Source organism: Marmota marmota, unplaced genomic scaffold (assembly GCF_001458135.2).
Source record: "Marmota marmota marmota unplaced genomic scaffold, marMar, whole genome shotgun sequence".
NCBI classification, from domain to species: domain Eukaryota; kingdom Metazoa; phylum Chordata; class Mammalia; order Rodentia; family Sciuridae; genus Marmota; species Marmota marmota.
This window is the reverse complement of record NW_025999896.1, coordinates 4,852,114-4,865,541: the sequence shown is the minus strand read 5'-3', so window position 1 is coordinate 4,865,541 and position 13,428 is coordinate 4,852,114. Positions and strand designations below refer to the sequence as shown.

The window sequence follows — 13,428 nt, the reverse complement described above, 5'->3', positions numbered from 1 at the left end:
ACCCCTTAATTCTTTTACCCACAAATCTCCCTCTACTCCTCTTTCAGATAGCAGGGAGGAATTACAAGCTAACACTCAACCTGGCATCTGCTGTCTGTGCTCACATGAAAGCCACAGGACAAGGAGCAGACAGTATGACTCACCACACAAACACAGGGCCAAACCAGCCTATCCAAGCTGCACCTATGTGTCATGGCACATGTTGAACCATACCCTCCACCCCTTCCTTTAGCATGAAGAGCTGTGCAGGTCAGGGCAACCAAAAAAGAAACTTGAGGAGACTCTGCTCAAACAGAAAGCAAAGTCGTATTTCATGGATATATCTGATTTCGAGGATAGGCAAAGAGAGCACAAGGAGAAGATAAAAGAAAAGGAAGCCATAAACATTTTGGGAAGGAGATAATTTTTCCCAACATGAAATGCACAGAAAACTTAAGGCAATTTCCTTGATTCTTCCCCTCTCAAGGTGAAACTTCAGAAAATCAAATTACAAAGTCATCATCACATCCTAGATTTATTACAACTGACCTGCAGGCAAAAGGATAGAACTATTACATAAACACTTCGATTCCATGTATATATCTTAAATAGAGGAGGAATTCAAACAAGAATACAGGATAAAATATTCCAAAGCTCCAAGAAGCAGTTATGTTACTGAGCTCCATTTTTACAGACAAATAAGGCAATATCCCTGCACATTAGCTTTTTGATAATTTTTATACATTTTTATATGGTACAAGAGAAAAATAACCAGAGCTCACAATGTACAGTTCTTACACTATTTTCACAGTTTGTGAACACTATACACCCTTTTGTTTTAATAAAGATACATTGTAATAAACTCCTTGCCCTTAAGTTTATAGTTTATAATAATCTATGATTAATACACTAAAATTGCCTTTTTATGTGGTCATCCACACAATAGAACGGTCAGATTAGCTCCTGGACAGTCAGAATTGCTTTTATCTCTATTTGCATAATGGCAAAGTGACCCTATGCTGAGCCAGACGGGAAGATGACAGCAGAGAAACAAATTCCTCTTGAGTCCCCGGGAGCAATGGAGGATGATGGCTTGGTGTGGTTGAAGGAAGACATACAGCAATGCCTTCTTTCAGAACACTGGGAAGTCTAAGGTTTAGGATGTCATGGGGGAGAAAATAGGGAAATTAGGTAAATGGACTAAAAAGATAAATCACGTTTGAAGTCTGCAATTTACAGAAGTATAACTTTAAACAGCACCATTCTCCCTTTATTGTTGTATTTATGACTGTCACTCTGGGAGGAGACACAGCAAAACCTGCCACAATTTGGTTCTATAATGGCATCACTTGCATCTCAGACCATGGCTGTTTAGATTCCAGTGTGCTTGGACCACTCACAGTGCTGCTTAACTACTATATAAAGCCTAATGTTCAGTGCCAGGGAGGCTGGAGCAAAACCTAACCAGAGTGTGGCTAATGGGTAAGTAAAGATAAAAAGCTAAAGATAGCAGATTTAAGTGACCTCTTACAACTGTTCAACTGTTCTGGGTTTTTATCTTTTGGGGTTTTTTTTGGGGTAGAATTCTAATTCTAAGAAATGAATGGTGAACCGCTACTCTAGCAGGCAACAAGCGACTCCATTTCCATTCTTCCTCTGGTCAAATGTGTCTCTAGAAAAGATGCCTCTTCATCACCTACCACATTGGCTGGGCCCCGCTTTTCTCAGCCTTTTAAACATTAGAGCATATGAGAGATTTGGGGCTAAAATTCTTGGTAAGAAACATCCCTGGTAATTATAAAGATTTTACTATTAAAAATAAAAAGTGAAATACTGGATTAAGCAAAAGTTACACAGTGGCAATAGACCACAGGGAAACAGAGGTTCAGAAACTAAAGACCTGGACCAGTGGTGGCAAGAAGCAAACAAGTGAGATTTGGTCTTTTGCTGCCTACAAGAAATGTTTATCTAATCGATCAAGGCACATTGCTACTGGCTACTTCTCCCTGTTAGTGAATTATGATGGCTAAAGTATCAGGCTCGGAACCAAGGGAAAACATAGACCTGCTACAAGTTGTTCCAAATAAGATACTAGAATTAAAAACATCTGTAAACTTTGCCCTCTGTACTTTTTTTTCTTCTTTCAGTCCTGGTGGTTTGTGGCAGGTGGAACATCAAGTTGGCAGCACACTGAATTCTGAGAATGAAAAATTCTTAGGATCAGCACCTTCTTTGACAAGTGGCAGACTCCTGAGTCTTCCCAATGAAGAGCAGAAGGACTGGTAAAGGAGAAAAGAACACATTCTGTCCTGTCTCAATATTTTAATGTTCACCTCTTTAAACGCAACATGGTTTTTGGTAAAGATAAATTCATTCTAATTTAACATGATATTTCAAACAGGAAATTTGGCTGAGCACATCGATTCCCAATCATCGACTGTGACTGTAAAGCAACAGAATATCAAATCAGTAAATCTATTGCACTTGGTGAAGAAAGTAAATTCCTCCTTTGTCTCCCAGCTCCAGAAGGCAATGTGTCTCACTGGCTGTGCAAGATCTTCTCACTCAAGCCCGAGTCTCTATGTTCAGACATAGTACATCCATCACTGCATCCTTCCAGGATTTGGAAGTCTGACAAAACACCATTCCAGTAGCTGTGTTTCCAGGTTTTGAGTCTAGAAATGAATTTAAGAAGTGATCTAATCACAGTCAACAACTTGATCATACTGACTTCCAAATGTCATGAATATGTTCACCACGAAAGAGCAGGATGAGGTCTCTCTGACCAGCACTAACACTGTGTGATCGATCAGGTATTACAGGGATGCATGTTCTAGGTGACAGGAGTATACAGACATGATGGAAACGAACACCAATCTTATTGCACATGGTGTCTGGGCGAGCATTAAAAACACTGTGATACAGGATGAAACTCTTTACGTCTTGCTTCCTCTCAGCCCTTTTATCTATAGTCTGATGTAGCAGCGATATCAATCAACATACATGGGAGAGCTGGGAGTAGCTGGCATTTGATCCAGGATTTTACAAACATAGCATGCGACCTCGACGGTACGTTCTTCATACATCAAAATAAAGGGATGTTTCTGTAAGAAAATTAGGAGAAAAAAAAAATCAAAAGTCTGTATCAAAGTCCAAAATGAACTTTTCTCTTCTATATAGCACAGAATTGTAGGCTCCAGGCTACATGTGGCAAGGCTAGCCTTTATTTTGCGCAGTTACGTTAGAGGTATGGATGTGCCTAGATGTGGTACATGATGTTATGATTTGGAGATGTCATTCTAGAAATGAGATCTGGGAACTTACCTATGTACTAGAGAGTATTGTTGAGGCAGACAGTGGAGTTGTTCGCTCCTCAGCATAAAACAAAGCAGTAACCTCTACTACCCATCTGAGGCCAATAAGAACTACATGAATACTAGGCCCAGTCCTTTTAGAACACAGGAATGAATCACATCCTCCATTTAAGCAGAAGTATCTTATACAAAGGAGTTTAGTTGTAATTTCTGTCACCCATTCCAAAAAAGGCCCAATAGAAACTTGCCCTATGAGCTTCTGCCTGGTGCCCTCCAGAGCCTACGCCCAATCAATACTTGCTTCATTAATCCACTGCTATCAATATTTTTTTCTACAGATTCTCTAAGTACATCATCTGAGTAACTTTATAATCGTTGCTGGGTTGACCATAAATTGAACTTAATACCCTTGGAGAGCTGGAAAATAAATGTGACAACCAAGGGAATCTTTTCTTTAAAATCCTGCCCAAAGTTTAAAGAAAAGACTCCCTTGGTGGTGTCTACCTGTAATCCCATTGACTCAAGTGAATGAGGCAGAAGGATTACAAGTTTGAGGCCACCTTTAGCTACTTACCAAGTCCCTAAGAAACTTAGTGAGATCTGTCTCAAAAAAATAAAAAGGGCTAGAGATGTAGCTCAAAAGCAAAGTGGACTCAATCCCCAGTAGCAATCTATCAATCAACATGCCTGGAGTAATACCACATCCAATAAAGTGCTTAAAATATCCAAGTTCCATGGGATAAGGAGAACTTGCAAAGAAATGTAAATAGGTCATAAAGATGTAAATCTGCATGTAAGCATTTTTAGAGGCAAAATAAGAATAAGTTTTTCACTAACTTTTTCTTTCTTTTGGATGAGTTACAGCATACATAGACTATGCAGTGGAAAATGGCTTCTTAAATTAAAAGTTAGAGTTCTTTGATGAAATTTATACATATTAAGACCAAAATTTCCATGAAAATGTAGCTAGTGAATATGGAGGAAAATTATAATGACAAGTTTTCTCTTTCCAAATATTTTCACTGCAGAACATTTTTTTTAAAACTCGATAAGATCAAGCTGTTTGACAGGTCCATTGCTGGCTTAATGAACCTCAGCAAGCTCAGAGAATCTGAGAGAGGATTTATCTAAAATTTCCCGAAATCCCATACTCACCAGAAGTTCTTTATACTTTGGCCTTTTGGATTCATCCTTTGTAAGGCTAAGGTAACATAAAAATAACAGTGTTAAGATGAAGGCATATTTACCCAAGTGTCTTTCTTTTCACAAATGAAATTTTAAAAAGAATCAAATTGCTTTTTCCTTCAAATACAAAGTAACAAAGCAAACAACATGCCAAACTTAGAAAAGCACACTCAAAAAGTCTATAACTTAAGGATTTATCCTTAGGATATTTCAGTGTATGGTGGATCACTAGGAGAAAAATTAAAACAACACTAATTGTTGAAAGTTGACTAAATCATGGCATAGCTCCATGTAAGACTACTGTGTAGCTAAATATATGAATGTATATGTAAAAATAAAATTGGATATGTGTATTTTTTAATGCATATACTTTAAAAAAATATAGAAATTATTCAAGAGAAATCAGCAATCTAGTAATCCTGAGAAGTAAACAATATTATGAATTTCATCAATTTACCATTAAGGTTTTTTAAACTCCTGTACTTTGTAATTCATTGCTACATTCTCTGGTCCCAAAGTGTAACATGCTACAACTTTACCCAAAACTAATGTCATTATATAAGAACCCTGGCCCCGTGGGTATTCTCCCTGGAATTCTATCCCATCTAATATTGCCAGAAGTATTTTCATTTTGTTTCTATTTACCTCACCTTTGTTGGCCCTTGTCTTAATCATTACTCCAACCTCAAATTCATTTTTTCCTATCAAAAGTTAATTAGTATTGGCAAAACAGTTCACCTATGCTAAACTCATTGCTATATTTACTATCCCCCATCTTTTGTACTAGATGCTGCAAGAAGCTACATACATACCCTCTTTAAGAATAAAAGACTTACTGTTCCAAGGTGGAGATTGCTACAGCAGACAACCATCTAATAATGTTAGCCTCTTCAGGATTACCTCAGCTGAGGAAAGCCACCTTCCCTTTCTGAGACAGCCTGTATCCAATGATGGATCCACAAAAGGGTATAAAAATCTAGGATCCTCATGGCAAGTTTAATGCATCATCCTGGCTTCAAACCTTCCCAAGAAGACTGAGGTCGTTATTGAGACTGCAGTGCAGCTCAACTTCTCCTTCTGCCCATTCCTGCTTCTTTTCTTGCACTACATTTTGATCCCAAGATCACTAACTGATTAACTGCCCAACTTTGTCTCAAAATTCTGCTTTTCAGGGCCCAATCTATGACACCTTTCTTTTAGTTAACTTTTCTTCTAGGACAAGTATATCCTTTCAAAACACTCTATAAATGCCAAATTCTTATGTGTCTCCATTCCCAAAAATGTCTGTATTTTGCTGATTTTGAATGATATTTAAGTGCCTAAGTATAAATATTTAGGACTAGGCTGACCATTATTTTTCCCCTAAATATTCTGAAAGCAAGACTCCATTTTTGTTCTAGCAATCATTATTGTTGGTAACATACTTTGCTCTCAGCCCAGTTACCAATCTTTTGAAGGCCATCTGTTTTCTTTTCCTGCTATTACTTCGTCATTGTTCTACAGTTTTGTTTCACTGCATTTTGGGTATGTTTACCTTTATCTTCCATGATACAGAGACTTTACCTTCAATTTGCAAAGCTACCCTAGATCAATTCTCAAATGTATTCACCCATGAACTCCTTAAATATTGCTTCTTCACCTCTGGAGCTGTCTTCTGCATTTCCATTATAAACATTTTAGACCCTCTCACTCTATATTCTGTTCTCTTTGATTCTTAATTGCCTTTCATGTGATTTATTTTTGCTATGCTGGGGAAATTCCTTAGCTCCATTTCCCTAACTCTGACTTCAGTTGTTTATAGTCCAGAGAATTTTAAGTCTGTTTTGTCTTTTATTTCAATAGTTATTATTTTATTCATTCCTAAGACTTTTAATTAGTTTCATATCTAACTGTTCCATATCTATTTTATTTCTTCCTCAGTTTTATTGGAAGTTATATCTTCATAAGTTTATTTTAACTTATAAAGAATTCTAAATATGCTTATTACATTTTACAATGTGTTTCAGGTCATTCTATAAGTTCATCTCAACTTAAAGGAAATTCATGTTCTATTTTGTTGGATACTTTTGTTAATATTAGACTTCATGTATTTGGGGGTTTTAGTTTGTAGATTCGTTTTGAAAAGAATGTGTTTAACCTTCCACACATATGTATAAATACGTGAATGGCTACTAAGTACTTGAACGGAAACAGCAGTTAGTAATAAATCATATAGTTCAGTTTCCAGCACCAATATATATAACAAGGTCCTATAAAGTACCTTTCAAATTCCAGTCCTATGTTGATAATTATAACCATGACAGATCCAGCCCTCTGGTTACAAAAACATTATCTATAGTATTGTCATTCTGCAGTCCTGCTGCTTATTTAGAGCTATGGTCCAGACAGTGACTGACATCAATATATTTTTATCCAGACCCTGACTTCTGAAGAATGACTCTAATTCTTGTTGGTCCCCTGTGCAAAAAGAGCATTTATAAAACTCTGATCCTAGCTGCTACTACCTACTTCTGGATCTGGAAAATAGCAACCCCATGGCTTCAGTACTACACAGCATCTTAGAAGTATTTCTATTACATTTTTCTCCTAGATTTACTTTCTTTGTAAAACTACCACGCCTTTTTGGTTTTATGTTTTTCTGTCTCATCTACTAGAGCAGAAAACTGTCAACATATAAAAACATGACGGTATTTAGGTGGAAATCTTAAGCCAAATTACCATTAACACTGATTGTCTTCTGTATCTGATTACTGCTGACATCAGTAATCTGTTTTGATAATCATATTAACCCCAATTAGATTATCCAATAAGGTAGCCACTAGCTAAATTAATTCCAATTGAATATAAAATTTACTTCCTTACTCACACTAGCCACATTTCAAGTAGCAAACAGGTACTGCATTGGATAAAGCAGATTACAGAACATTTCCATCTTCTCAGTAAATTCTACTGGAAGGGCTTCAGCATTATCTTCAGTCCATCAATTTACCTTCAATTATACCTAATGTGTTCAAAGGTTAGCTACTGAATGCTTTTACTTTTTTATTTATGCTTTTTATTTCTAGCAGTTCTGTTTGGTTCTTTATAAATCTGTTCAGTAGTTGCTTTTTCTTTCTTTTTTATTTTATTTTATTTATTTTTTTGGTACCAGTTATTGAATTTTAACTACTGAGCTGCATCCCAGTGCTTTTTTTATATTTAAATTAGAGACAGGGTCTCAGTGAGTTGCTTAGGGCCTCAATAAGTTGCTGCATCTGGCTCTGAACTTGAGATCCTCCTGCCTCAGTCTCACAAGCCGCTGGGATTACAAGCGATACATTTTTTTTTTTTTTCTGTTTCTGATCATTCTAAAATTTGAAGTCTTTGCATCAATTTTGATTCCTTAATGTTGACAATTTTTTTGGTGGAATATTCACATTCATTTAACTTTTATCTTTGGGAATTTTTTATTTTATTTATTGTGCCAGGGATTTAACCCAGGGGTGCTTTACCACTAAGCCATATCCCCAGCCCTTTTTATTTTTGAGACAAGATCTTACTAAATGCCTGAGGGCCTCCCTAAGTTGCTGACTTTATCCTCAAACTTGAGATCCTCCTGCCTCAACCTCCTGATTCACTGGGATTACAGGCATGAGCCATCACGCTCAGCTTAAGGGTTCTTTATTCCTGAATTTGAGATTTTGCTTCTTCTGTCCATTAACTGGAGGGAGAGTGAGGGTGTCTTTCCTACCCTGGGCTTAAAATTGCTGTTTTCAAAATTATTAAATTATCTGCTTTAGGTATATTGCACAGCTTATTTATAATCAGGAATTCAATAGCAAACTCATATTAAGGTTTTATTATAATTTTAAATGTTTTGAAATTCTCTTGCCTCCCATAATTTCTGATTTCACTTAGTTTCAGAGTTCTGTGGATTCATTAGTCTTGTATCAACTCTTGATACATTTTTAAATGCACTTTAATTGTATCAACTCTTGATACATTTTAAAATGCACTTTAAAATGCTTATCCAGTATTTTGAAAGTATTGTGCAAGATATCCAATGTATCCAAGTAATCTGAAGTGGCCACACACATCCTTCTGGAGCAGTTTCTCTACTCTTTAGGTACTGCTTTGACTTTGTGTTTTTCTACACTGGTATATGAGGGGGTAGCAGGGATTGTGTGTTTTAACTGAAAGCCTATTAAGTCTTCATCTTTTCTCATAATATAATCTAGATGTGACTCCTTTAGTTAATTTGGTCTGATAATTCAAGGAATCAAGTTTTTCTTCAACTAAAGGGCATCTTTATCTTAATCCCTTCTCTGCTTACTATAGAATATACTGTATTTTTCTTCTGTGTCTCTCATTATTTACCATGTTCACCTTTTTATTCCTTTCTTCTGAAAGATTTGGTTAATTTGCAACATACAATTTTGCTGCATACCATTAATTCTTTCCTTTTAACTCAGAAATCATGTTTACCACATGAAGACAACATTATGTCCTCACAAAATTTTCACCAATTTTTTCAGTGACAATTTCCCAAGAAAATATTTTTTCAAATTTTCCATTCTGGTACAATTCTCTGAACCACTTGGTGTTTTCATTTGTCAGTGAATTTGCTTTTCTTTATTTCTTCTTTCCTAAAAGGGTCAAAGGGTTTATCAAATTCCACATGTTGATCTCAGGTATAGATCTAGACAATTGTGAGAAACAGGTGGAGAGCCATCACTCTCATCATCACCTTGCCAAACAGCTTATTTTCTGAGTTTAAGAGCTTTGTATGACATTCCTACCTTCTAGTGAATACAAAAAAGCATCTTCACTAGAAGTTACTTTCAGCAAAGTCTGAGCATTTCTTTATAGGTTCTTTCTAAAAGGCATAAGGCAAGAGTGAACACAGACTGAGTATCCCTAATCTGAAAACATAAAATCTAAAATCCTCCAAAATATAGTATATTTTAGTGCTGATGTTATGTCATAAGTGAAAAATTTCACCATGAAACTGTTTCATGCACAAACCATTAAACATATAATGTGAATATAGTACAAGGTGTGTATGAAACACAAATGAATTTCTTGTTCAGACTTGAGTCCCATTTCCAAGATGTTTCATTGTGTATATGCAAATATTCCAAAAATCTAAAAAAAAATCTGAAATCTGAAACATTTCTGGTCCCAAGCATTTTGGATAAAGGATACCAAACCTTTATTGTCATAGAATTTCAGATGCATGTGGGATCTAGAATAAAGACATTTCTAGGATTGACATTTTTAGGACTGAGATTTTCATTCCTAATTGTCTGTCCCACAGCTGCCTTTTCTTCCAGGTTTTGCTGTCACAGCTAGAGAGTTGTTCAGGTTTTACATATTCCTTTTAACTTTTTTTTCTCTCTGCACAAGATGGTCAATCTACCCCTGAATTCAATTTCATCTACACAGCTTCACAAAAACTTCTCAAGGATAGAACTTTTGGTTCTTTTCCAGGACAAATACCGCCTCCCATCCCCCCTGTTTAAAACAGTCCATGGGTGATTTTTAAAAGAAAGTTAAATCTAGGAAAGAGTTTAAAATGTGAGCTGAGGCCTTCATTTGAACCATATCTTCACCCTTATTTTTTTCCTTAAGGAAACTTTTAATTTAAGCAAACATACAGAGAAGGGCACAATTCCTAACCATAGAACTAAAATAAAGGGAACAATATTCTTCCATCACCTTATATTAATTCTGTCTGCTTTTAACTTTCAAAGAGAACCATATTGAGATTGTTTTTCATGCTGTTGAGTGTAAGCAAAGTTTGATCTTCCCCTTTGTTATATACTACAGTCTAAATAATGTAAACTTAATCTCTTCTATTGTTAACATATTTTATAATCATAGATTATCATGAATGTGCTTTTATAAACCTTCTTGTGTCCTTTAGTATATTGAAGTCCACACAATTCTGTTGGATACATAATTAGGTCTTGAATTGCTAGATATACTTCAGCTGTGTTTGATACTGCCAGCATTGCAAGGGAATGCATTAGTCGACACTCCTACAAGGTATGTATGGAACTTCCAGGTGTTTCACCAACACTTGGAACTGTCAGTCTTTTAAATTGTAGTGTTCTGGTGATTGCAGTGGTTATCTCATTGTAATTATGATTTGCTTTCCCCTGGTGACCAATAATGTGAGTGAGCACCCTTTAATCTATTTACTGATCTCTTAAGCATATCATCTTTCAAAGTGCCTTAAAATATTTTGCCATTTTGGGTTGTCATTTCCCTATTTAAAAGGGTTTTGTATTTATAAGTACTCTTTACATAGTCTGTCCCAAGTCAAATATCTCTATGAAAATCTTTATCTATTTCAGGGTGATAAAAATATTCTATTATTCTCCTTGTGCTTTTAATTTATAAAACAGAAGAAATTCAGTTTTGCAGGAAAAAAAGTGCAAAGAGAAGAGTGAGAAATGTGGCTAGAACAATAAACCAAATCCAACTCATTGGGCTTTGAAAGTAATGTTAACTTAGACTATTCTAAGAATTTGAAAGTCTCCAGAGCAGTGTTTCTTAATCTTTTTTACATTATTGCCCTTTCCTACTAGGAAATTTAAATATCACAGATGTACTGTGAATCTGTTTATTTTCCATAGGTCTAGGGAGGCAGGCTACAAACCAATGTATAATTCAAGATTTTCTGTCTCTCCAAAATCAAATTTAGCTTCCTTGAGGACACTATTACTCCATTAAGAATGCTTGCCTATATAATTTTACATAGAGAAGCAACATGCTCAGATATCATCATAAAAAAACATAGAACTGATAAAAAGAACATGGTATTGCTGGATTATGAGGAAAATAATTAGAAAACTGAATGATCCAGGTTAGAGATGATAGACAATATCCAAGATAAGGATATGTGACAGGAAGAACAGACAAAGGTGGAAAGTGAATATAAGCACGCCTAGAAATAAGTATACTTCAACTGTAGACCTGAAAGATTTTATCTGTAACTATTAACCATTATTGTACCAAAGGAAACTGAAATAAAAACATAATGCATGTACTATACATACATAAAACAAAACCAATAAAGAGATCTAGGAATTAAAAAGAAACCAACTCTGATGCAAGGTCCATAGGTAATCATTTTAGATGTGACACAGGATTTTTAACCAAATGTTTCATTAAAAAAGAGTATGTAGAATGATCACATTTATATAATTATAAACTGCATGTATCATGTGCAAATTAGTACAAATAAAGATTATTTTTAAAAAAGGAAAAAATAGACCTGTAATCCTAGCTATATGATTGTAGGCAAGCCTCGGCAACTTAATGAGAAACTATCTTAAAATAAAATAAAAAGGGCTGAGGGTATAGCTCAGTTAGGGTGCTCTTTGGTTCGTTCAATTAGACCCTGAAATAGAAATGTTTAAAGACCCAGACAGAGTGCAAACAGCCTTCCTGGCAGAAAAAAAAATAGGGGTGGGGGTGGGGAAGGCATGTTAAGAATAAATAAGATATACTAGATAGGTCTTCCTATCTTTACATCAGGTTGAATAACAAGTAATTATCAAAATATTCATGTAACAAAAGGGTTCTATTTAAAATGGAGATTATAACAGTCAGATATTATTGCCATATCTAAATATATTTATTTGTAGGTGTCAAATACACACATAAAAGAACTCTTTTTAAAAGTAGACAGACAATATCAACAAATGTGGGGTCCTCACCATCTTTGAAATAAGGTTTCAGAGAGCAAATATATATAGTTCTACTAATTAAGTCTTGGTCCTGACCTTACTACATACGACCAATGTTCTGTTGTATCAGAGTAGAGATCCATGCCTGAAAGTCTGATATGGCAATGTCTTGACTTTTAAAGCTTTCAAGTGATTCTAGTATCATTTCATTGTGAGAACCACATCAGGATAAGATGATCAGCAGTCTCACCTAGAGGTTTAACCTGGTTGTACAGGTACTAGAAGTCTGGAGGCAGCAGCTTCACCACCCACAGTTGTTTCTCACACATACCTGAGCAGCAGAATAGGAGGGAGTACTGTGCAGGCTAGCTAGTGCCTTTCACACCATCACAGAGAGCCAGAATCCTAGCCTGGAAGTCAGGATGATGTGACCAAGGGTCCCTCCTATTTATACAATGTTGCTAATATGAAGTAATATTGCTATTCTCATCACATGGATTTGGGATTTCACAAATCAAGTACTCACCACAAGTTGACAAAGTTGATGAAACTTGGGGAGAATTCCCTTTCCTCGGAATTACTCAGCTGTGGAGGATCTCCTTTCACAACTTGTGTTAGTTGATCAAATACACTATTCCACTTTGGATAAGGAAATCGGCCTGTGGCCAACTCGTACTAAAGAGAACAGAGGAAAAAGTAAAATATACTAAGCATTACTTATTACTCCCCACTGGAATGACTATGATGATAATCTAAACTCCAAGCAAAACTCTGTAAAAGCCTTGAATCAACTAAGATAAGGTAGGGGTAGTATCTTCAGAATCTTCAGATGGGTAAGTGCCTTATGTTTTATTTAGAAAACTATGGATCAAATTTGAGGACTTGGACTAAAGATAAACACCAAAATTTAACCTAAATTATGTCCCCACAATGCATGCCCTGGTCAGTCTCTGTTTCTAACTCCTTTATATAAGAGAATCTGGAAGCTTGGTTTATAACTTTTTTTAGTACAGGTTTTCTGCACAATTTGTAATTACCTGAGCGGAAGGCCATGGTCTAGTAGAGTGGTCATATTCCTTTGTAAGTTAATACAAAATTCAATAAACATAAACCTAATCTGGCAGGGTGCAGTGGCGCCTGCTTGTAATCCTGTGGCTTGGAAGGCTGAGACAAGAGGATCACAAGTTCAAAGTCAGCCTCAGAAATTTAGCAAAGTCCTAAGCAACTTATCAAGACCCTGTCTCAAAAAAAAAAAAAAAAAAATTAAAAAAAAA

General features: G+C 35.7%; 1 protein-coding gene across 3 annotated transcripts in view; it reads right to left on the bottom strand.

Annotated features, from left to right (window-relative positions):
* Positions 1-495: 495 nt before the first annotated feature.
* The window catches only part of Map2k4 (mitogen-activated protein kinase kinase 4), a 108,966-nt gene continuing 96,033 nt past the window's right edge, over positions 496-13,428 (bottom strand). For all 3 annotated transcript variants that reach the window (XM_048798097.1, XM_048798098.1, XM_015504499.2), the window contains 3 exons: positions 12,681-12,829; positions 4,449-4,494; positions 496-3,083 (listed from right to left, as the gene is read on the bottom strand). In XM_048798097.1, coding sequence (XP_048654054.1) covers positions 2,970-3,083; positions 4,449-4,494; positions 12,681-12,829 — 309 coding nt within the window. In that variant the 3' untranslated portion in view covers positions 496-2,969. The remainder of the gene's footprint in view (positions 3,084-4,448; positions 4,495-12,680; positions 12,830-13,428) is intronic.